This window comes from Gekko japonicus, unplaced genomic scaffold, assembly GCF_001447785.1.
Source record: "Gekko japonicus isolate JY-2015 unplaced genomic scaffold, Gekko_japonicus_V1.1 scaffold104, whole genome shotgun sequence".
Classification (NCBI taxonomy): domain Eukaryota; kingdom Metazoa; phylum Chordata; class Lepidosauria; order Squamata; family Gekkonidae; genus Gekko; species Gekko japonicus.
Genome location: NW_015176454.1, coordinates 497087 through 519084, shown reverse-complemented (window position 1 = coordinate 519084; position 21998 = coordinate 497087). Strand labels below are relative to the sequence as shown.

Below are 21998 nucleotides of genomic sequence, written 5' to 3'. Positions count from 1 at the left end.
AGCCTGTGGGTCGGAACATGAAAGTGGGTTTGCTAAGCCTCTGGAAATGGGCTGCCCTCCCGCCCTTTGCGTCATTCGTAATGCTCCTCACCTTCCTTGTCAGGTGCTCACATTCTTGCCTCCCACCTCCCTTTTCAACAATTGGGGGGGGAGAGAATTTCTCTGGCAACTAGAAACTTTACAGAAGTATTAGGAAGAAGGTAGTAGAAGAATAGGTAGGATCATGGAAAAGGAAGTGGAGGAGGGAAAGAGGTGTGAGTGGCAGGTTGGGAACACAAGAACATTAGAGAAGACAATGTTGGATAAGGCCAGTGGCCCATCCAGTCCAACACTCTGTCACACAGTGGCCAAAAATACCAGGTGATATCAGGAGGGTACTGAAAACATAGGCAATATCATAATGCCCCTGTATAAATCAATGATGCAACCTCATTTGGAATACTGTGTACAGTTCTGGTCACCACACCTTAAAAAGGATATTATAGCTTTGGAAAAAGTGCAGAAAAGGGCAACTTGAATGATAAAAGGGTTGGAACACTTTCCCTATGAGGAAAGGTTAAGGCGCTTAGGGCTCTTTAGCTTGGAGAAACGACGACTGAGGGGAGACATGATTGAGGTTTATAAGATTATGCATGGGATAGAGCAGGTAGAGAAAGAGGTACTTTTCTCCCTTTCTCACAAGACAAGAACTCTGGTGGGCACTCCATGAAATTGCCGAGCGGTCGGGTTAGAACAGATAAAAGGAAGTACATCTTCACCCAAAGAGTGATTAACACATGGAATTCACTGCCACAGGAGGTGGCGGCGGCTACAAGCATGGATGGCTTTAAGAGGGAATTAGATAAAGCACTGGCCAAGGGTCTGGTCTGGATAGGTCACCATACCAAGTAAATTTGGATCCGTGGGTGAACATACCAAAAAGGTAGGGGAAAACTGGCTTAAGGGACTTTCTGTAGATGGAGGCCCCCTTCAGTCACGATAGCTAGCAGCCATTGATGGGCCTCTCCTCCATGAACCTGTCTAACCCCCTCTAGATTTGCCAGACTGGTTATTCTTGTGTTTGTGGTGTGGTGGTGTCGGTATTAAAATATTGCCCAGCTTCTTTATCCTACAGCATTCACCCACATGGTGCTGAGGTTGGAGGCACAGACGTTCTAGAATAAGTGCTAGGAACTGTGGGTTGGGTCCCATGGAATTGTTCACCTGAGGCTGCCTTCTGCTGAGTATACCATTGTGCCATCAGTCAGTACTGTCTACTCAGGGTGGCAGCGCCTCTCCAGGGTCTCAGGCAGAGAAAGGTCTTCCACATCACCTGCTGCCTGGTCCTTGTAACTGGAGATGCCAGGGATTGAACCTGGGACCTTCCGCATGCCAAGCAGACGCTCTGCCGCTGAGCCAGGGTCCCTCCCCACTAAGGATAGCACCTTTCTCTGAGAAAAGCTGCCTTCTCCTTGTATTGGTGGAAGTCACCCCACATTGGAAGAAGGTTTTACCACTAGTAGCGGATCATGAGAGGGAGGGCAGGAACGGCTACATCAGTGCTTGGTTCTTATGGACCTTTCTTACACGCCCAGGGAAATGCTGATCGCCACTTTGGAGACAGGAAGAAATTTTTCCTCCAGGCCAGTTTGGCTGGAGTTTTTTTGTCATCTTCTGGGCATGGAACAGGGGTCACTGGGGATGCAGAGGGGGAGGTATTTGTGAATTTCCTGCATTGTGCAGGGGGTTGGACTAGATGACCCTGGACGTACCTTCCTGCTCTATGATTCTAGTGGAACAAATCCACAGGCTCCAATCCACTGTTTCCTTCTAGTGTACTAGTGTTGTTCACAAATGTCATTCACACGTTTTGAGTTTTTTCTCTAGATATAATTGCAGTAGGATTCTTAAATGTGTTGGTGACGGGGATGACTTATGCAATGCAATGAAACCCTGAGGCCCATTGGGTAGGCATCGACCAAAAATAAATAAATAGAATCGTTTCCAGTAACCTGCTTTTAAAAAATCCCCAAAACGTGTTCAAGGAAATTAACTGAGTCTGCCTCTTTTTATTTTTATTTTTCTTCAGGTCTGTACCACATCCTTTCTCTTTACCTTTTCCCTTGCCTTTTCTTCTGGGACTTGGTAGGAGAATAACCATCCATGAAATGGGTTTCATCACAGAAATTAAGAGGCCTGCCTGTAGGATACTGGGTCATCCCTGTACTTGGCACCTTTAAAATTCTCCCCGCTGCAGGACATAGTGGCTGCTACTTGATCAAAAAAAAAGTAGTAACCAAGTCCCCTAGTGTGGGTGAACTTAAAATAACATGGGGTACAGGTTTGCCTGGTTGTGTGATAAAAGCAAGGTTACCAACCTCTAGATTGGGCTTGGGGAGACTTTCCTGAATTGCGCTCCAGAGGACAGAGATCTGATCCCCTGGAGAAAACGGCTGCTTTGCAGGGTAGACTGTATGCCATTATACCCTGCTGAGGTCCCTCCCCTCCCCCAAACCCTGCCCTCCTCGTACACCATGCCCAAATCTCCAGGAATCTCCCAACCTGGAGCTGGCAACCCTAAATGACAGACTGGTGTGGTCGGTACGAGGACTACTTGTCTGGGTACATATGTGTGCGCTGGCATATGCATGAAGAGGTATGTGGTACCTCAGCATGATGGGTCTCTCCTTTCCCCAATCTAATTTAATGGAATCCTGGCCCCTATATTTGTGTGGTGGTCTCTGTTCCCCTGTGAAACTATTAGGGAGTATAGGGAAGAACCTGAGGATCCAGTGAATGTCCATGCTACCCATTTAAGGACATTAAATAGAACCCCATTCAGGACCCCTCACCTTACTGAACATTGGGGAGGGGGGCAGTGTTCCCTCTCAGCTGAGTTAGTGTGAGCCAGCTCAAAGTTTTTTAGCCTCCAGCTCACATATTTTTGTCTTGGCTCAGGAAGGAGGGCTCCAGAGCAAACTGATTTATGCAGTAGCCCAATCGCCCGCTCTCAACTCTAATGCCAGTAGCTCACAAAGTAGAATTATTGCTCACAAGACTGCGCGGCTTAGAGGGAACGTTGGAGGGGGCAGCGTAGAGGTGTCTGACAAGACCAGAGGAAAAGTGGCTGGGAAAATCTGCTCCCTTGTGTCTGGGTGCAGTAGAGGCCTCTGGGTTGTGGCCTAGCGGCCCTGTCCATAACACATTGTTCAAGATAGCTGAGTTCTCCTGAGGACATTAGTGACGGTTGCAGCAAAGAGGACATACAGTTTTACTCAGACCACTCTTTTCTCACCAACTGTGTGTGTGTGTGTGTTTATAAAGGGCAAATTTTGTCTTTTGCCAATATAAGCAACAACAGTCTGTGACAGGCATCAACAGTGACACCAGGAGTCAGACTAGAACTGTCATATCTTCTTGGTGCAATGCAGGCCTCAAGGTCCACACATCGTATTTCTTGTTTCCATCTCCTCTGTGGCATTTCTGTGTGGTTAGTGTGGCAACGTTCTGTGTGATTAAGTAACTGAACACCTGTTCACTTTTCTTTTTTAATAGTTTCCCCAAATGTCCCCTCTATTCCCCTCCCCCCACTGAGTGGAGCACTTCCCATCCTGAGCAGAATATTCATCTTCTGTCTTCTTGTACATCCCCACATTGAGACTGTGCCCGTGCAGGCCGGCCACCGACATTTAGAAACTCCAAAGAGGGGGTGCCCGTCCCTTTTGGAGCTAGCGCATGCCAACAGGAACTGAACAACAACTGAGCCAGGAACTGAACAACAACTGAGCCCGCTGCCGGGGTGCTGGTAGGTTATCACCCCCCTATACAAAAATGTGGCCCTAGTCAGGTATAAAGCTATATGTAAACTGCTCAGAGACCCTCCGGGGTCCGAGCGGTATATAAGTTGAAAATTAAATAAATGAATAAATAAACATGTCACATGCTCTAAAGGTGGATTACCCCTTCCCTCAGTTCCATTTTCTCCACCGCAAGGATAGGAAGCTTTCCGTATTGTTCATCAATTCGACAAAATAGATTCCTCTTACTTCAAGACTGGTCTTTTCGCCTTCAGAAGTCTATTACTGGAGACAGACTGTACCAGGCTGTTGTGCTTGTGGTCCCTTGTTGTGGCGTCCAAGGCACTGTTTAAGAAATGTTTCAAATGTGAAACTAAAATGATGCACAATGAGGAGCATGAGCTCTGCCTTTTATGCTTGGGAGAAACCCACAATGTTGGATTTTGCCCAATTTGTCAATGCTTCACCCCCAAAGCCTGGTCAGGTAGGGCTTTTAGGCTGAAAGCCATGCTGTGGGAGAAGGCTTTGTCCTCCTCAGTTCCACCCAAAGTGATACCAAGTTTGGGTCGGCCTACCTCGGGTCTGATCCTTCCAGCTCCAGCCACTGATACCCGTTCGGGTCCACCTTCAGTCCGTTCTGTTCCTGTGGGTCTGACTATCAGGACAGCCCTGATCCCTCCAAAGAAGGGCCACTTTGGTCACCCCAGACAAGGATTCCTCCACATCTGAACTTCTGACAAAACCCTGATCGCAGTCACCCTGACCTAGATAGCCCAGGCAAGCCCAATCTCGTCAGATCTCAGAAGCTAAGCAGAGCCGACCCTGGCAAGCATTTGGATGGGAGACCAGGGTTGGGAGGCAGAGGCAGGCTATCAAACCACTTATCTGAATGTTCTCCATGGCCCAGTAGGAGTCACCAGAAGTCTCCATGACTTCCAGGCATGGGCACACACATGCACACACACACCCAAAAATTGCAAAAAAAACCCAAACCCCGATCACAGTCTGAATCTCCTGTGAAAAAAAAATAAAAAGTCAAAACACAAAGAGAAAACTGAACCAGTGTCTAAGTTGGTACATCCTAAGCCTTCTAAGGATCCGGAACACGATGCTGCCCTGGCTCCCCCATGGACCCCATCGCCTCACCTGGACACATCCTTGCAGGACAGCTAGTTCCATCAGCCTAGACCTCCCTCAGCCTGACAGACGGTGGGTAGGGGTGTGCAAAACAACAAACAACAACAAAAATTCAGCCGAATCAGGCAGATTCAATTTCGGCCAGCAGTAAGACTCCTGCATGTCATTTTCGTCAGTAGGAGCCAATTCGGGAGTCTTTCAGGCAGCCGAATGTCAATTTCAGCCCCATTCCAACAGGAACAACATTTATATAGGCCCTGCCCTGTGTAAATTGATGGTGCAACCAGAGGTCCAGGGATTTAGCAGGTCAGGCCAGCATAGAGGGGTAGAGTTGACTCTCTCTCCTCCCTCCGCTATAAATATCCGTTTTGAGGTGTGTGTGATGTGAGTGGTCCAATGAGGTTGCACCATCAATTTATACAGGGCAGGGCCTGTATAAATGTTGTTCCTGTTGGCCTTTCAGGGTTTCTGTGTGGCACTATGGCATGCTTGCTGTGCCACAGTGCCACTTGTTCTGGAGTGTACCACTTGTTCTCATGGCAAACAAGCACCTCCCAAGACAGTTCACTTTCCCTGAGATTCTCTGGGAGAGACTGACTGCTGGGTGCTGCCTGCTTGCCTGCCTTAAGTGCTGCTGGCTGGGTTTCCCCATTGGAAACAATGGAGGTAATGGGGGTGACCTGTTAGGGTGCCCATAGAATTGGGCCCACTAATGAAGCTATCTGGTCTTCTGTGTAGCTAAAGATCTTGAGAATCTCTTTGTTGGGCCAGGCCATGTGTGCCCAGCCAATATAATAATGCCCCTATATAAATCAATGGTGAGACCTCATTTGGAATACTGTGTGCAGTTCTGGTCACCACACCTTAAAAAGGATATTATAGCTTTGGAACAAGTGCAGAAAAGGGCAACTCGAATGATCACAGGGTTGGAACACTTTCCCTATGAGGAAAGTTTAAAGCGCTTAGGGCTCTTTAGCTTGGAGAAAAGACGACTGAGGGGTGACATGATCGAGGTTTATAAGATTATGCATGGGAAAGAGCAGGTAGAGAAAGAGGTACTTTTCTCCCTTTCTCACAATACAAGAACTCGTGGGCACTCCATGAAACTGCAGAGCGGTCGGGTTAGAATGGATAAAAGGAAGTACTTCTTCACCCAAAGAGTGATTAACACATGGAATTCACTGCCACAGGAAGTGGTAGCGGCTACAAGCATGGACGGCTTCAAAAGGGAATTAGATAAGCATATGGAGCAGAGGTCCATCAGTGGATATTAGCCACAAGGTATAGATAGGGGCTCTGGGGCAAGTGATGCTCTGTCTTTTTGGTGCTTGGGGGGGTCAACAGTGGGAGGGCTTCTAATGTCCTGGCCCCACTGCTGGACCTCCTGATGGCACTGGTATTTCTGGCCACTGTGTGACACAAAGTGTTGGACTGGATGGGCCTTTGGCCTGATCCAACATTGGCGTCTCTTATGTTTTTATGACACATTGGGCAGGAATCATTCACATGTGCTGGCTTTGAAAGGGGCACGGCCAGGCCCGTAGCTACAGTGGGGCATCTCGGGGCTAGGCCCCCTGACTTACTGGCAAGGCCCCACAACTTCCCATCTAGCCCAGGGTCCCCAAGTGGTGGCTAGTGCAGGGAAGGAGCCGGGCATTCCTTTAATTCAATTAGCCAGTGTCCCCTAAGAAATTTAAATGCCCCCCGACTTAAAAAATCCTGGCTACGGGCCTGGGTGGGGTGCACCCTCTTTGGAGTTTCTAAGCAGGCAGAGTCCTAATGTGTGTCTGCATAGAAGACGTCAATGAACAACAGTTACAGGTAAGTGCAACTCTGTTTAATTGTTGTAATCTTAAAATGGGCAATGGGCAGTGCAAGACCCTGCGCGGCTCCAGATTGCTGCTGAGCTGGGCCTCTTGTGTTAATGAGCGGCCGCTCACCCACACAGCTTAGAGGGAACACTGCCCCCCTGCATCAAGTCATTTTGTAAAAGAAAGCTGGTATTTTACTAACTCCATCAGTTCCCCCCTCCCCACACAAATGAGGAGGACAGAATGTCTTTCTCATATTGATATTCCAGCTCCATTAGTTTATTGGTATGCATTTTTTTGAAGGAAGAGAGTGCTTCAGTTTATTATTACTAGCATTTCCATTTATTATTGCAGTTAGTTTTGATAAACACAGAAGATTGCAAGAGGTTGTATATTATTGATTGGTAGAATTACGCTTGGAAGGCTATAAAGGAGAGAGTTGAGGAATTAATTTAATTACCGCCCCTACCTCTGCCTAGTTCAGTTGTCTCTCTGTGAAGGTTAAAGGGTATTCCGCAAATGAACTGATAAACGGAGTTTACAAAGCTCTCTCTCCTACACTTTGTCATGGTATGTCTTATTATGTGACAATAATAAAACCCATTATCGCCTTTGTTTCAGTCATAATTGTGTTGTGTTGCTGTATGCATTTTTTCCCCTACTGTCTCCATCTTATAATTTGCTCTGTAAAGGCATACATAAATATGGTAAACAAATTAAGCTCTTAAAAATAAATTAATTTACTACATGGCTCTATTCAAATCTTATATGCTCACTGGATTTCATTTTAATGAAGCTCTTCAGAAGATGAGGCACGGCATGCCGAACAGTACAATTATTTATTCCCTGAAACAGTGACATACATTTTGTTTGTTTTTTATGTGTAATCTATGCATAGATTTTGCTTAAACCTATAGAAAGATATTTCGTGGGCTTCTCGACATCACACAATAACCTGTAGAGATCCTGGAGACAGGCACACAGCCAAGTGCCAAAGTTGTCAAGTCATCTGTCTGTCAGTATTTTTAACTTGAGGGGGGGGGACATTCTGTAAAATGCATCAGTTTCAATACTTTCTTTCCTTGACCTTCTTGAGACATGCCTTCCTCCACACTGATGGCTGAGAGCCAGCATGGTGTAGTGGGTAAGAGCGGCAGACTCTATTCTGGAGGACTGAGTTTGATTCCCCACTCCTCCTCCATATGAAACCTGCTGGGTGACCTTGGGCCAGCCACAGTTCTCTGAGAGCTCTCTCAGCCCCACCTACCTCACAGGCTGCCTGTTGTGAAGGAAGGGAATGTGATTGTAAGCCAGTTTGAAATTCTTTAAGGTAGTGAAAAGTGGGGTATTAAAACCTACTGTTCTAAAGGCTCCAGTTGTTAGAGCACTTTTATGGGAGTGGGCCCCGGTGAATAAAACGAGGCTTGTTTTAGTTGACCTGTTTAGGATTCCTCTCAAAGATCTGTGACCAATGTTCCCTCTGAGCTCTGGAATCTTGTGAGCACAAATTCTACTTTGTGAGCTATGGGCCTTAAAGTTGTGAGCAAGCAATGTGGCTACTGCATAAATTAGTTTGCTCTGGAGCCCTCCTTCCTGAGCAAAGATTTAAAAAAGTGTGAGCTGGAGGCTAAAAAACTGTGAGCTAGCTCACACTAACGCAGCTTAGAGGAAACGCTGTCTGTGACCTGGTTTCTGCATTTGTTCATTCATAACTCACAGGGTCACTTCATAGTAAAATGTTTTTGATTCCATTAGCTCTGCGTGTGACCGGAGAATGCGGCCACTGGTTTACGTTTCGCACTATTTCCAGATGCACCTCCGGTTCGGATTCAGAACCGTATAATTCAAGGTTGGCTTGTATTGTATTCCTCGAAATGAACAACTCCGTTTAATACCAGGAGTTTCCTTGAAGTGGTACACCATTTCCCACCTTTTCATGTTCACAATGAACATAGAATTTGGATCTGCTCCATAATCCTGAGTTTTTGTTTTTTGATTCTGAAGGGATGCTCCGTCATTTAATACTTTGCCATACAATATACCTAAATATACCCATCTGTACTTTGTTCGCAGTCCTCTTGTGATGGACAGCTCACTGCTTAAGTGTTTGCCCAGTGGTTTGGGGATGGAAGGATGGGATACCCATTGTTTGAATTACTTGCTTCTGGTTGTACGGTTTTATGAAATGGGTATAGAATAAAGCTTGCGTTGGTAACTAGGGGTAGCCCAGACCTCGGGTCTACTCTGAACAGAAAAGAACAACCCTTTATATTTTAAAGGGACTAGGCACCGCCGGACAGCTATTCTGATACCCGAAAATTCAGTACCAAAAACAAACACTCGAATCAGAATCCTGAATTGGTAAGGGTACCTCTGAAATTCAGGATACTGAAACACGTGCCCTACTGGTAATCAAGATCCAAATGACTTACCACCTCTATCGGTAACTGTCAACATTAGAAGCATGTGTTAAGTAGTATTGTTTTCACATCAGCTGATACCCATTGTTTGAATTACTTGCTTCTGGTTGTACGGTTTTATGATATGGGTATAGAATAAAGCTTGCGTTGGTAACTAGGGGTCGCCCAGACCCCGGGTCTACTCTTAACAGAAAAGAACAGCCCTTTATATTTTAAAGGGACTAGGCACCGCCGAACAGCTATTCTGATACCCGAAAATTCAGTACCAAAAACAAACACTCGAATCAGAATCCTGAATTGGTAAGGGTACCCCTGAAATTCAGGATAATGAAACACGTGCCCTGCTGGTAATCAAGATCCAAATGACCTACCACCTCTATCAGTAACTGTCAACATTAGAAGCATTTGTTAAGTAGTATTGTTTTCACATCAGCTTTTTATTATTATTTTGATGATGTGCAGGAACGCGTTCCGGACAGCCCTTCTCCTGCTCCTTCCCTTGAAGAGGGTCGAAGGCCTGGAAGCCACCCGTCCTCTCATCGTAGCAGCAGCGTCTCCAGCTCCCCGGCCCGAACTGAAAGTTCCTCAGACAGAATCCGTAGGTCACAATGAATTTTCTGATCTTTCCCCCCCTCCCATTTGCCATTTACAATGAGTTGTCTGCTAAACTGATCTCAAAGATCAGGACCAGTGTGGTATTGTTGTTAGTGTTAACCCAGGTTCACATCTTCCCTCTGCTGTGAAAGTTTGCTGGGTGACCTTGGGCTGCTCACCCCTCTCAGCCTAACCCTCTTTACAGAGTTGTTATTAGCTTCACCTGAAACATTACTTCCCCCCAGCTTCTAGTATTGAACAGTATGCTGCCATTCGTAGAACTGATCCATTAAACGAGAAGATGTGAATACTGAAGGGTAGTTAGCAGGCAAATGGATATATGAGATTAGTTTCCAGAATCAGCATTCACAGACCAGGCCTGCAGAAGATATGATGTAACCTCAACAGAAGACATGGACCACCAAGCAAAACTGCTAGCCAGAGACTGAAGCTTGTCAGGTGTTCACAACCGGCTTCCCAGTTTTGCACTTCCGAGAAGGCAGGAAAAAAGGGAGGCATGTTAAGTGCTCACTGGGTTTCCCTATATCACTGGTGGGTTGCATTTGCCATCACATATCACCTTCATCCCAAACTTTTATAGAAACCTGAATTTCGGTGCCATTATATTTTTTGCATGGCCTTTCACCAGTTCCCAGCCGAGGTCCCTCCAGGCAACTGTTGTGGGGTGGGCTTACCAGAAGCAGGGAGTTTCATTCCATGTACAGCGATGTGCCCACATGACTTCCAACATGACCCGGGCATGTAGGCACGTTAGGGATGTCGGGGTGATGCTCTGTTTTTTGGGCAAAAAGTAGGCAAATTAGGAATGTTGGGGTGACGCTCTGTTTTTTTGGGCAAAAACTCTATGATAGAATTAGCTTCTACCAATAGAGCTTTTGCCCCAAAACCACAATGTTGCCCCGACATGCCTGCATCACTTCTGGGTCATGTTGGAGTCACATAGGCACATCACTGAAATAGCAGATGTTCCTCCCTTTTTAAGACCCCCCCCCACATCGGTCAGCTGATTGGTGGTGGAGAGGTGGGGCCTGGCAGTGGGGGACCCCTGCCCCCACTTGGGGGTGGGTCTGGCATCCCTTTCTTTGGCTGTACCTGACCTGAAAACAAGTCTAGCCTTACTTACAATGCCATCCTAAGCAGAGGTACACCCTTCTAAGTCCATTCCTTTAGATGGTACTTTTAATTGTATTCCTAGTGTGTTGTCTTGCTGGCACTAAGATCTAGACAAAGGTTTGTTTGTTTTTATTCTATGGGAGCGGGAGCAGAAAATGCAAATTTGGAACTCATCACATATATTACAACATGCTAGCTGGATGTATTGAACACCATCTGTGCATTTTCATGTTATTGGCATTATGTACAGAGAGCAGGGTATATTTTAGGCTTAATTATAGGAGTTGTGAATCAGAGCACTGAAATAAGGCCGAGGTCACACTCACATTTATATCACTTATTTCCTTATCTCTTGACAAATGGCTTTTAAACAAATGACCTGGCTTTTGAAAACAGGGTGTTTGAAGTGAAAGTTCCATACTTAGTATGTGTTCTGTGTTGGCTCATTCACACATGTGGTTATATAAACATGGTAACAATGTCCCTGTTTGTAAATCCTTTTGCGGTTTTCATTGAAAGCTGTGCATAAAAACAGTGTTTCATTCATTTGATATGCTAAGGTCCTCAAAATCTTTGCTAAATTTTAGAACTTGAAAAATAGTCAAATGCAAATTGTTGTTATCTTCTAAGGTTAGGGCTTCTGCATTTGGTATCTCATGGGGTCTGTGTTCCTCCGGGACTTTCTGGACTCGTCCTATAAAAATGATTTCAGGGTCTACAATTTCATATTTCATTTCAATCAAAATGAGTTTCTGGATATAGGAAATAGATGCAGTTATCCTAGATTTGGGAAACAGCTACATTTCCGCTATGTAGTATTTTGTAAACCTTACAGCAGCATTCCTGCTGTGTATATATGTGAGTCTACCATGTTCACAGAGATTTATGAGGTCTTTAAAAAGGCACTTTAAGTGTTTGGTTCAAGAATCTAGCAGTGGAATCTATCAATCTAATAGCAATGTGTGCCCCTCATCTAAATCGGCAGATCGGGGTCACTGAACAGATTTTCCGGGCTCAAGGGTGCATGTTGGGGCCTGGAGCCACAATGGGGGTGATGGGATCCCCCCCTTGAGTCTTGTGCCCCCCACTTGTCTTATCTGTCTGTGACCAAGAAATCCAACTGCTAGTGTAATGTGGTGATGAGAGAGCTGGACTTAGGGAAGACTCAGATTTGAATCTGTACTCATCCGTGGGGAACTCATTGGGCGGCTTTGGGGCTCTTGTTGTCTCTCAGCCTTGCCCAACTGTGAAGAACAATATTATATGGCATAGGTTGTAACAGGTTACCCCTGGGTACTGTTCTGGCTTTGTCGTTCTGTTTCCTGACTATGTCCGGCGGGTATTGTAATTCCAAAAAAATAATAATTCTGTTGTAGATTTATTCAGAAAGCAAAGCCAGAACAGTACCCAGGGATAACCTGCTCCACGATAGGCCCAAATGAAACCAGGGCCGCTAATGAACCAAGATGCTAACTTTGTTTCTATATATATTCAACACAATCACTGGCCCTAAGAACACCATTTGTTCCATCTTCGGTTCATTCACTTGCTTGCCTTCCAATGTTAGATATGTCACCAAGGGGCAGCGATGCCCTTCTACCCTCTACGTTGGACAAACAGGCAAGTCTGTACGCAAAGAATAATCGTAGATAAATCTGACATTTAAAAACCACAGTATTCAGAAATCATTGGGACAACATTTTAATCTTACACGACATGACATTGCTGGCCCAAAAGTGGCAGTTATGCTATTGAGAAGCTTCAAAGGGAGATTACAATGTGAGATTGCTGAACTAGAATTCAGCAGCAAGTTCAGCGCAAGGGACGCCCCAGGGAAGATTCTTATCTCACCTGTATATCTATTTCCTTACTCTAATCAAGCTAGTCATGTTTTGCATTGTACCTCTGCATCTTAACTCCAATTGGCCCTTCTTGGTAACACCCCTCCTACCTTCTGATCTGGATTTATGGTTGATGAATTTTCATACCTCTTTGTATCTGGCAAAAGGGAGGTTTGACTCATGAAAACTTATACTCTGATCTTTAAGGTGCTACTGGACTCAAATTCAGTTTGAGATGAGGGTATATCTGTTTTCTTCCACAAGGGGAATTGATAAAAACAAACTCCATTAATTCTCCAAATACTAGCATGTAGCTTGATGTGAGGACTGGAATGGTCAAAGGGGAAAACTCAGGTGAGCAGGCCATTAACAAATAATCTGCTGTTTTAAAATAGCATTCTGCTTGCCACCATTTTTTTTGGAGATGCCCACTGCTCTGTGTGGGCGTTTGTTTTGTACTTGACTCTCCAATCGTGTGGAATTTATACACAGTGAGGTAATAAGATTATGCTCATGTTACCTACTGGGCACACCAGTCCCTTTCCAGACCTGCCTGAAATAAATTGGGTGTAATTTTGAAGCAGGGTCCATGCACACTGGTATGATCTATGCATAAACTCAGGGCTATTTTTGGGCAGGAACGCACAGGAACGGAGTTCCGGCTGGCTCCCAAGTTGGCCACGCCCAGCAGGAACTCATTAGCATAACAGGCCACACCCAACAGCAGAAACTCATTAGGATTGGCACACATTAGGGGTGTGTGGCCTAACATGGAAAGGAGTTCCTGCTACAAAAAAAGCCCTGGGTTTTGACAACAAACAAGGTAAACAGAATAAGAAGCAAAAGGTGAGTGTGGCTGGATGACCACACTTCTGGTAACATGGGGGTGCGACCTAATATGCTAATGAGTTACTGCTGTTGGGTGTGGCCTATTATGCTAATGTGTTCCTGCTGGGCTTTTTCTACAAAAAGAGCCCTGCATAAACTTTAGTGTTAGAGATCACAAGAATTAGGCCTATGGATATGGGATTCTGCATGTGCAGGTACTGTTCCAACAAGTTGTATCCAACGTGTGGATGGCAAGGTAACCCAGCAATGGGAAGGTAAGTCCCATGAACAGGTGTAATCCCATTCTCCCATAGTTAGGATCTACAGACTTGGAGTATTACGTGAAGTCCTCAGTGACTTCATCACACTAGTAAAAGCTAGGGTGTTTGGCATCAATAATGTGGAATTTACCTGCATTAATATATTATTTTTTGGCTTCTTCTGTGTATCGTGCTAGCAGCTGTCCATCAGAATGGACTATCCATGAACCAGATGTTGATGGGTTTATCGCCGAATGTTCTACCTGGTCCAAAAGAAGGTGATCTGGCCGGCCATGAGGGTGGTCATGACTCAAAAAGAATGCACATGGAAAAAGGTACAGAATTGCTTTACATTCCCATTGTACTGCTTAAAAGAAGCTAATATTGTATCCCTAGTGCTGGTCAACAGGCAATGCCAATCTTGGTGCTATTGATGATGTACCCGTGATGCCCTTTGGTGGAGACAGAAAAACAGTTTCTTGGCCTTTCTACAAAATAATATTTGTGTGTGTGTGTGTGTGTGTATGCATGTATATCCGTGTGATGCATTGATTATTCTCATCACGTGGAAAAGAATTAAATGGTAAGAATCATTTTAATAATGGTGTTCAAAAGAGGAACAAATCTTGATTAAAATCGCACAGTGAGAAAGCAGATATGAAAATGGTAGCCCTTATCTGTCCCGCTTCTAAGATGTCTGTTCTTGGAAACAGCGTTTTAGAGAGAAATTATTTTATATAATTGGTGTGTGTCTGTAGTTGATCAAAGAAACAGTCACTTAAAGTCAACCACTATGAGATAACTGTTGACGGGGACATGCGAATGGGAGGCTGAGGGGCTTAAATTGCTTAGCTCCAGCAACTCTTAATAGTGTAAAATGAGACTGGCGGATATCATGTAATTTATTTTAAATTTAATCAGCCATCTGACTGAAAATGTATGAGCCAGATTGATGTCTATTAGTATTTCTATTGATTATTTTGCCATCTTCTCATTTGGTTGATACAGACTTGTTACGGACTTCCCTTCCGCATAGGAAACATTAACCGGCGTCTCTTTCCCCCCCTTCAGTTATAGAAATACAGTTGAGGCAGGCTATAATTTTGATTCTATTTTATTTTTTGCACAGATGATTTGTACACTTTAAGCTACCTCTGTGGGACAGTGAGATAATGAGATAATAGAGGTTCAACTCAAAAAAGGCAACAGCTTGGTGGCAAAGCAAGACGGGGCCATAACAGGAAGCCCGGCAGTACATCTGTACGGAACGGCCATAGCTGTAAAGATTTGAAAAGGGGACATATTTGGTGGTATAGTTTAATAGGTACGAAAAGGTTCCCAGCTCTGTCTTATGCTCAACTACTGTGAGATGTGGAAGGCAAATTAAAATCTGGACACTTCCATTCTGGACAGGTGGCATCTTTAATAAGATTACACTAAAAATTAATGGGAACAACATTTCTTTTATTCAAATCATTAATTTTGGTTCATTGCACACACAACCTGTTTACGGCTTCTCGCGTTGCCCCCCACTCAGACCCTGCAAATGGCATCCGTGCCGACGGTGCGGTGTGCCCAAATAGGCTTGTGTGCAATACTGAGAAAATGTTTTGTCTTTCAGTCCATTCTAGTTTTTGATGGAGATAAAAATGAACTTCACCTTGTTAAGCCCAGTAGGCTTCTGGTAAAATAGTCGCACGTCTTATATGGTGTCCGTTTTGGAATAAAGTGGAACTTTGTGGAGGGCCTGGAAAGTGGTTCTCGTTACAATTACGAGCTTATCTAGTCTCTGAGATCAGTTCTTGTCAAAACTGTTGGGTCCCCCCCCCCCGCCGAAGACAGACATTGCTTAGAGCATCGCCTTCTTTTGTCCCCTGCTTCCTTCCTTCTCCCTCTGTCTCTGCCTATTGAATTGGTTGTAAATATTCATGGGTTATCTAGATTTATAGGGTATACTAAATTAAAAATTGTTTTCTGTCACGAGTACATTTATCATATCTCTGGAGCCATCCCTGAAACTTTTAGGGCGAGCTTTACGCGTATTAAAAACAAGCGGTTTCACTTACAGATATTTGCGGAGATAGTAATTATCTGTTTGCATCATTACGGGCCCGCGGTTCAGATATGCAATTTTGTTTCTGACCACCTTTAATCATTCAAAATCATTAATCATTATTACAGGTGGAGAAACGAATGCACACCAAATGGGTTCGGGCATTTTATTCTTAGGCTGGGAAAATGCCTTGTCTGCATCACTTGCCCATTAAAAAAAAAAAATCTGGATTTTTGAACATTAGTCATTAAGCATTTGTGCATAACTCTGTTTTCTTCCAAGACACATTTGTGCTAATCCATCAATTGGAGCTGGAATGACTTTTAATAATTACTTGTGTGAGTTGCTGGGAAAGCTCCACCTCTTGGAGCCACCCCCTTGCTCCCCCTTCTGTCTTTTAATTCAAGTCCCCTTTAAGAAGAATGTTCATTTCAGAATATGTGGTGTGTTTAAAAGTAATAGGCATATTAATTGATTTAGGAGTTGGCACCAAAAGAGGGGAAAGGTACCGCAGGCACATGTGAATGTAGCAAAAATTTTTGCAGAGTTGTATAGATCGGTTTTTAATACATTTTAAAAACATCTAAAAATCTTATTGCAGTCAGAGTGCCATCAAAAGAATAAGAAATACCCATGGACATTTAATCATTAAACATATTTTTTGTCCAGAATATTATTTGCTACAGTTGATCCTGGGTTAATTAATTCTACTGTGATTGGATCTTAAAGACGTGCCACAATTTCCAGCCTGGTCAGCCCTAGAGTCTTGGTCATACAGAGAAGGATTGCTGGAGATAGGCATTGTTCCTAGCTCCCAGTATTGAATTTTCGAGGGTGAGGCAGTCCGTCTGAGGAGACCTAGTGGTATTTTGTTAGAAGTCCCCAAACTGAAACCCGTTTAATTTATTGTTACGTGTCTTTACTACCACTGGGGACATCGTTGATACTATCTCGGTCCCTATGTATCTCCCGACCAAGTAGCAATCTTTGTCATGTAATCAGCTCCAGAACGTTGGGAGAAAAGGTGCTTCCTAGAATCCCATGCATCCTGCAATGGCTAGCCATGAGAAATGCTGTGACTCAGTGGTAGAGCATCTGCTTTGCATGCAGAAGGTCCCAGGTTCGATCCCTGGCATCTCTGTTTAAAAGGATCCGGTATTAGATGATGTGGAAGACTTCTCCCTGAGACCTTGGAGAGCCTCTGCTAGTGTGAGTAGCTAGTACACACCTTGATGGAGCACTGGTCTGATTCAGTATAAGGCAGCTTCATGTGTTCATAAATTATCCCATGGAGTCTGTGTAAAGACACTGATTCTCCCTTGACCTTGTAGATCTTCTACCCATTTCCTGAGAGGGTAGGAAAGTTCCACCCATAGGCTTCGAACCAATGTATTCATGTCAACAGCCTTTGAACCACGCACATACCGTTTAAGAAAAGTTACCATACTTTTCCTGTATCTCCAATGACTGATTCAAAGAGAAAAACCCAGTTTAAAAAAAGAAGAAGAAGAATGAAATGGTATATTGCAAATAAGCTGGTATGTTTGGCTGCAGTTATCGTATTTCCAAGCAAGCGGCAAACAAAGGTGTAATCTGTATTTTAAATTAAATTGATTTCTTTATTTAAAATATTTGTATACATGTTCACTGAAGCATCTCAAGATCCAATATGGAGGCAAAAGACTTCACAAAATGTTGAAAATAATTTTCAACTTTGTTACTACAACACAGTTGAAGAACTGCTACAAATGAGTGTAAGTACTAGTTCTAATGTGATTCTACACACACACACACACACACCATTTTCACAGAGGTATTGTGGTTAATAAGTCATCAAATCACAAAATTCTTCTATCTGCATCTGTTTATATTTTCTTGATTTGGCACAAACGGTACACAAACCCTGAATGCCACTTTTACACTTGAGACTGAACGTGTTATTTGAAATACGACCTGAAGGAGCGCTTTTAGTTTGGGGGAAAATGTTTGATTATTTCAGTTTCAAGCAATGAAATATTCAAAAACTTCACAGCAGCTGATATCTGAAACTAGAGAGTGCTTTTTAAATTTACAAAGCTTCTTGTATTTCTGGAAATGTAGTGTTTCATGCCAATCCGTATTATAGATTGTTAACAGTGCCTTGATTCTGATGAACTTTTTCTTAGACCTCAGTTTTAAAATTCAACAGAGTTCCTTTTGTTTACGGAAAGAGGACTTTTTGTATGTGCCTAGAGAGGCATAATAAAAATCTGCATAGCCAAATTAAAATATGTCCTAAAGCTAAATGTAATTCTGAGTACACAAAAAGGGGAGGAAATCCTCACTGTTTTTGTTTTTTTTAAAATAAACATGCATTCAGTTCTCCAGGCAAATTGTACCCTTGCCTAATTCTTCAATTCCTTTTTTTAAAAAATCTCAACAATTGATTTTGCCAGTATCTCCAAGCCCAGCTCAGCAAAGGTACCAGCAGAATCTTCTTGGGTACTTAGAATTTTATTCTGTACTAAAGAAAACATTCATAACAGGATGACTGCAGCATTATTAAATTTGGAGTTATAAGCACCTAATGCTATTTTGTTCTGAGTGCATGTTATTTTAAAACGTATATTTATGCATTTATGCCTAGTACATGAGTGCAGATCTACTGATGCCTGTGCCAAAATGGGGTGTTGTACTCTGACATTTTGGTTATCCGACACCCAGAAAGACTGTTATAGTTAAAGGGCAAACTCCATTCTTACATTCCAACTATTTCTTTTTAGATTGTGTAAGACTCCTCCCTGCACCCTAGTTAGGTCCGCTGACCGGATCCCACCTTAGGAGACTGTTGCTCCAGACTGGGAAGCCTTTCTCCAATGACAGGAGCTTTCCGACAAATTAAGTCGTTCTTAAGGAGGCTTAGGCTGGAGGGAGACTTTTCTTTGTGGCGTGTAGGATACAGACCACACTGTTCTGAGTGGGGTTCCTCCGGTCATCGTCATGCAGAGTGCCATCAAGTTGCAGCCAGTTTATGGTGACCCTGGAGGGATTTCAAGACAAGAGATGAACAGAGGTGGTTTGCCACTGCTTACCTCTGTGCAGAAATCCTGGATTTGTTTAATGGTCAACCAACCAGATTCTAACCAGGGCCAACACTGCTTAGCTTCTGAGACCTGACGAGATTTGGCTGGATAGAATGCACAACAGCACTTGACTTAAAGGTACAGCAGATTCATCGGACCAATCAGGGCTGATTGGAAAGAGCCAAGGCCAGAGCAGAAAGTAATTCAGAGAGATAACAGGCAGCCTCTTCTGTCATTGGGTACTTTGAGCTCAAAAGCATCCTTAATTGCCTAGACCTGGATAGTCCAGGCAAGCCCGATCTCGTCAGATATCAGAAGCTAAGCAGGGCCAACCCTGGCAAGTATTTGGATGGGAGACCTCCAGAGAACACCAGGGCCGGGAGGCCAGAGGCAGACTATCAAGCCACTTCTCTGAACGTCCTCCGTGCCCCAGCAAGAGTTGCCAGAGGTCGCCATGACTTCCAGGAAACACAAAAACACAAAAAAAATACCAAAAAAAGCACCCTTAATTATTAATTAATGATTCAGAGTTCTCTTGAGGCCGATTAGTATGCCCCAGGACACAGTTTGGAATTTTGAACCATTAAGCTAATTAATTAAACTCGAAATTTATTTACAAAAAGCAAGGCAACAGGAGAGATTAAACATTTGTAAAAAGCATCCATGAAAAACCAAGAAGCCATCTGTGTAGGGGGAAAAGATATTTTATTCCCAATGCGTTTTGAGTATAACACTTTTTCTTCTTCTTCAGGGATCCAAACTTTACAAATAAATCAAGGCCATGTAGTTCTGTTCATTGTGTAACATCCAGTCAAAAATGGCAGGTTAAAAAAAAACACACACATCTGAGACTAAATAGACTTAGAGTTGTCAACAGTTAAAATAAGTCCCTTTACATTACCTTTGGTGAGCCAAATTAAGACAATAATGAAATGCCATTAGATCCGTATATATTTGGTTATTCCTAAACCCCTGTATTCCTGAATGGATTTCTCAGGGCTATTTTTGGGCAGGAACACACAGGAACGGAGTTCCAGCTGGCTCCTGAGTTGGCCACGCCCAGCAAGAACTCATTAGGATTGCAAAGGAGTTCCTGCTACCAAAAAAGCCCTGGGTTTTGACAACAAACAAGGTAAACAGAATAAGAAGCAAAAGGTGGGTGTGGCTGGATGACCACACTTCTGGTAACATGGGGGTGCGGCCTAATGTGCTAATGAGCTGTTCTGTCAGGGGTGTGGCCTAATATGCTAATGAGTTCCTGCTGGGCTTTTTCTACAAAAAAAGCCCTGGGATTTCTCATTATCCCTATCCCGAGAGCCTCTAATCTGAAGACAGTGTTTATGAGAGCCACTCAAAACAAAAAAGGATTGGATCCAACTAGAATTCTCATTGGTGAAAGAGTGAGACACACACGCCCCCTTTGACCTCCACCTCATACAGACTCTGCTGGGCATCAGGTTCCTGCACGGACAAAAGCCGTGTGGGATAGGGGCTGTAGTAGAGAGGACAACTGGGCAAAATGGAGCGAAATAGCTGTCCGGCTCAAACCCGTGGGTAGCATGAACATAAGAACATAAGAGACACCAATGTTGGATCAGGCCAAAGACCCATCTAGTCCAACACTCTGTCACACAGTGACCAGAAATACCAGGTGCCATCAGGAGGTCCACCAGTGGGGCCAGGACATTAGAAGCCCTCCCACTGTTGGCCCCCCCAAGCACCAAGAAGACAGCATCACTTGCCCCAGAGCCCCTATCTATACCTTGTGGCTAATAGCCACTGATGGACCTCTGCTCCATAAGCAAGGAACTGAACTGCAGTGCCATATACAAATGTGTTACTCCACTTAGGAGGGTGCTATTAGTTAACTAAGCTCTCCACTTCCAAAAATTGGTAGTGTGGTAAAAAAAATATGGCCTTCTTAGTGAGACTGTGGGGGAAAGCAAACAATAAAAAGTAATAATCCTAAAGTAATAATACTAGTCCTGGCTGAATTTAAGGTATTATTTCCCCAGAGGTTTAATCCATGTGTAACTCTGAGTGTGGATTCAAAGTGAGGCTATGGCATTGTCCGCAGTGTCAAGTTTCCTACCGCCTGCTCTTCTATTCATCCACGGGTTTCCCTCGTTTCCACAGAAGGTTTCTCCCTCCCAGGAGCAAAAACACAGTTGCCCCCTCTTGTGGCGCAGTATGGGCAGTCCTGGAAACAGGGAAGTCTGATGCTGCAGAGCAACTGTGTTTTTGCGCCTGGAACTGCAAAAACACCTGCGGAAACGAGGGAAAGCAGTGGAGGAATGCAAGCGCAGGTGCGGGGGAACTTGGCACTGCGGAAAACGTCTGTTCCTTTACAGAGCGATAGAAAGCCAGTGTGATGCAGCAGTTAGAATGCTGGACATGGAGTGCCCCACCCTGCATTCAAGGTCAGAGGGTAACCTTGGGCCAGTTGCTCTCTCTATTTCTCTCTCTCTCTCCCCACCCTCTTAAACTATCTCACAGGGTAGTTTCGAAGATACAGTGGAGAAGCGGGAGACTACAGGTACCACCTTGAGTCCTTGGAGGATGCTGTCAGCTAGGCCTCTACCTACCATGGAGTGTGGGGGGGCCCTCTGGAATTTTAGATTTCTTTTCTCTGTGCCTTCAGCGTTTCTTTGCTTCTGTTACGTGACCTTGGTGTCTAGCACCAGCTTTCTCCCGGGAAACTGGACCCGTTAGCTTTGGTGGGTTTCTACCTGATCCATGATTGGCTCCAGGCCATCAGGGGACCCTCTTGAATTCTGTATATCTGTTTGCCTCACGCGTTTATTGCCAGTTCTAACACGAGATGTGTCGAGGCAATCTGCATACGTCAATGTTTCAATAAACTTTACTTCTTGTAAGGAAGTTGTTGGGGACTGATTGCTGCAGGAGTCTGACAGATGCTTGGGATAAAAAATATAATAGTTTTACCATGGTAAGATAGCCCGGGCTAGTCTGATCTCATCAAATCTTGAAAGCTAAGCAGGGTCAGCCCTGGCTAGTACTTGGATGGGAGACCACCGAGGAAGTCCAGGGTTGCTATGCAGAGGCAGGAAATAGCAATCCA

At 44.2% G+C, this 21998-nt stretch overlaps 1 protein-coding gene across 1 annotated transcript in view; it reads left to right on the top strand.

Annotated features, from left to right (window-relative positions):
• DACH1 (dachshund family transcription factor 1) overlaps positions 1 to 21998 on the top strand; it is a 543478-nt gene that overhangs the window by 420709 nt on the left and 100771 nt on the right. Inside the window, exons 5-6 of the mRNA XM_015426898.1 lie at positions 9607 to 9742; positions 14002 to 14136. Coding sequence (XP_015282384.1) covers positions 9607 to 9742; positions 14002 to 14136 — 271 coding nt within the window. The remainder of the gene's footprint in view (positions 1 to 9606; positions 9743 to 14001; positions 14137 to 21998) is intronic.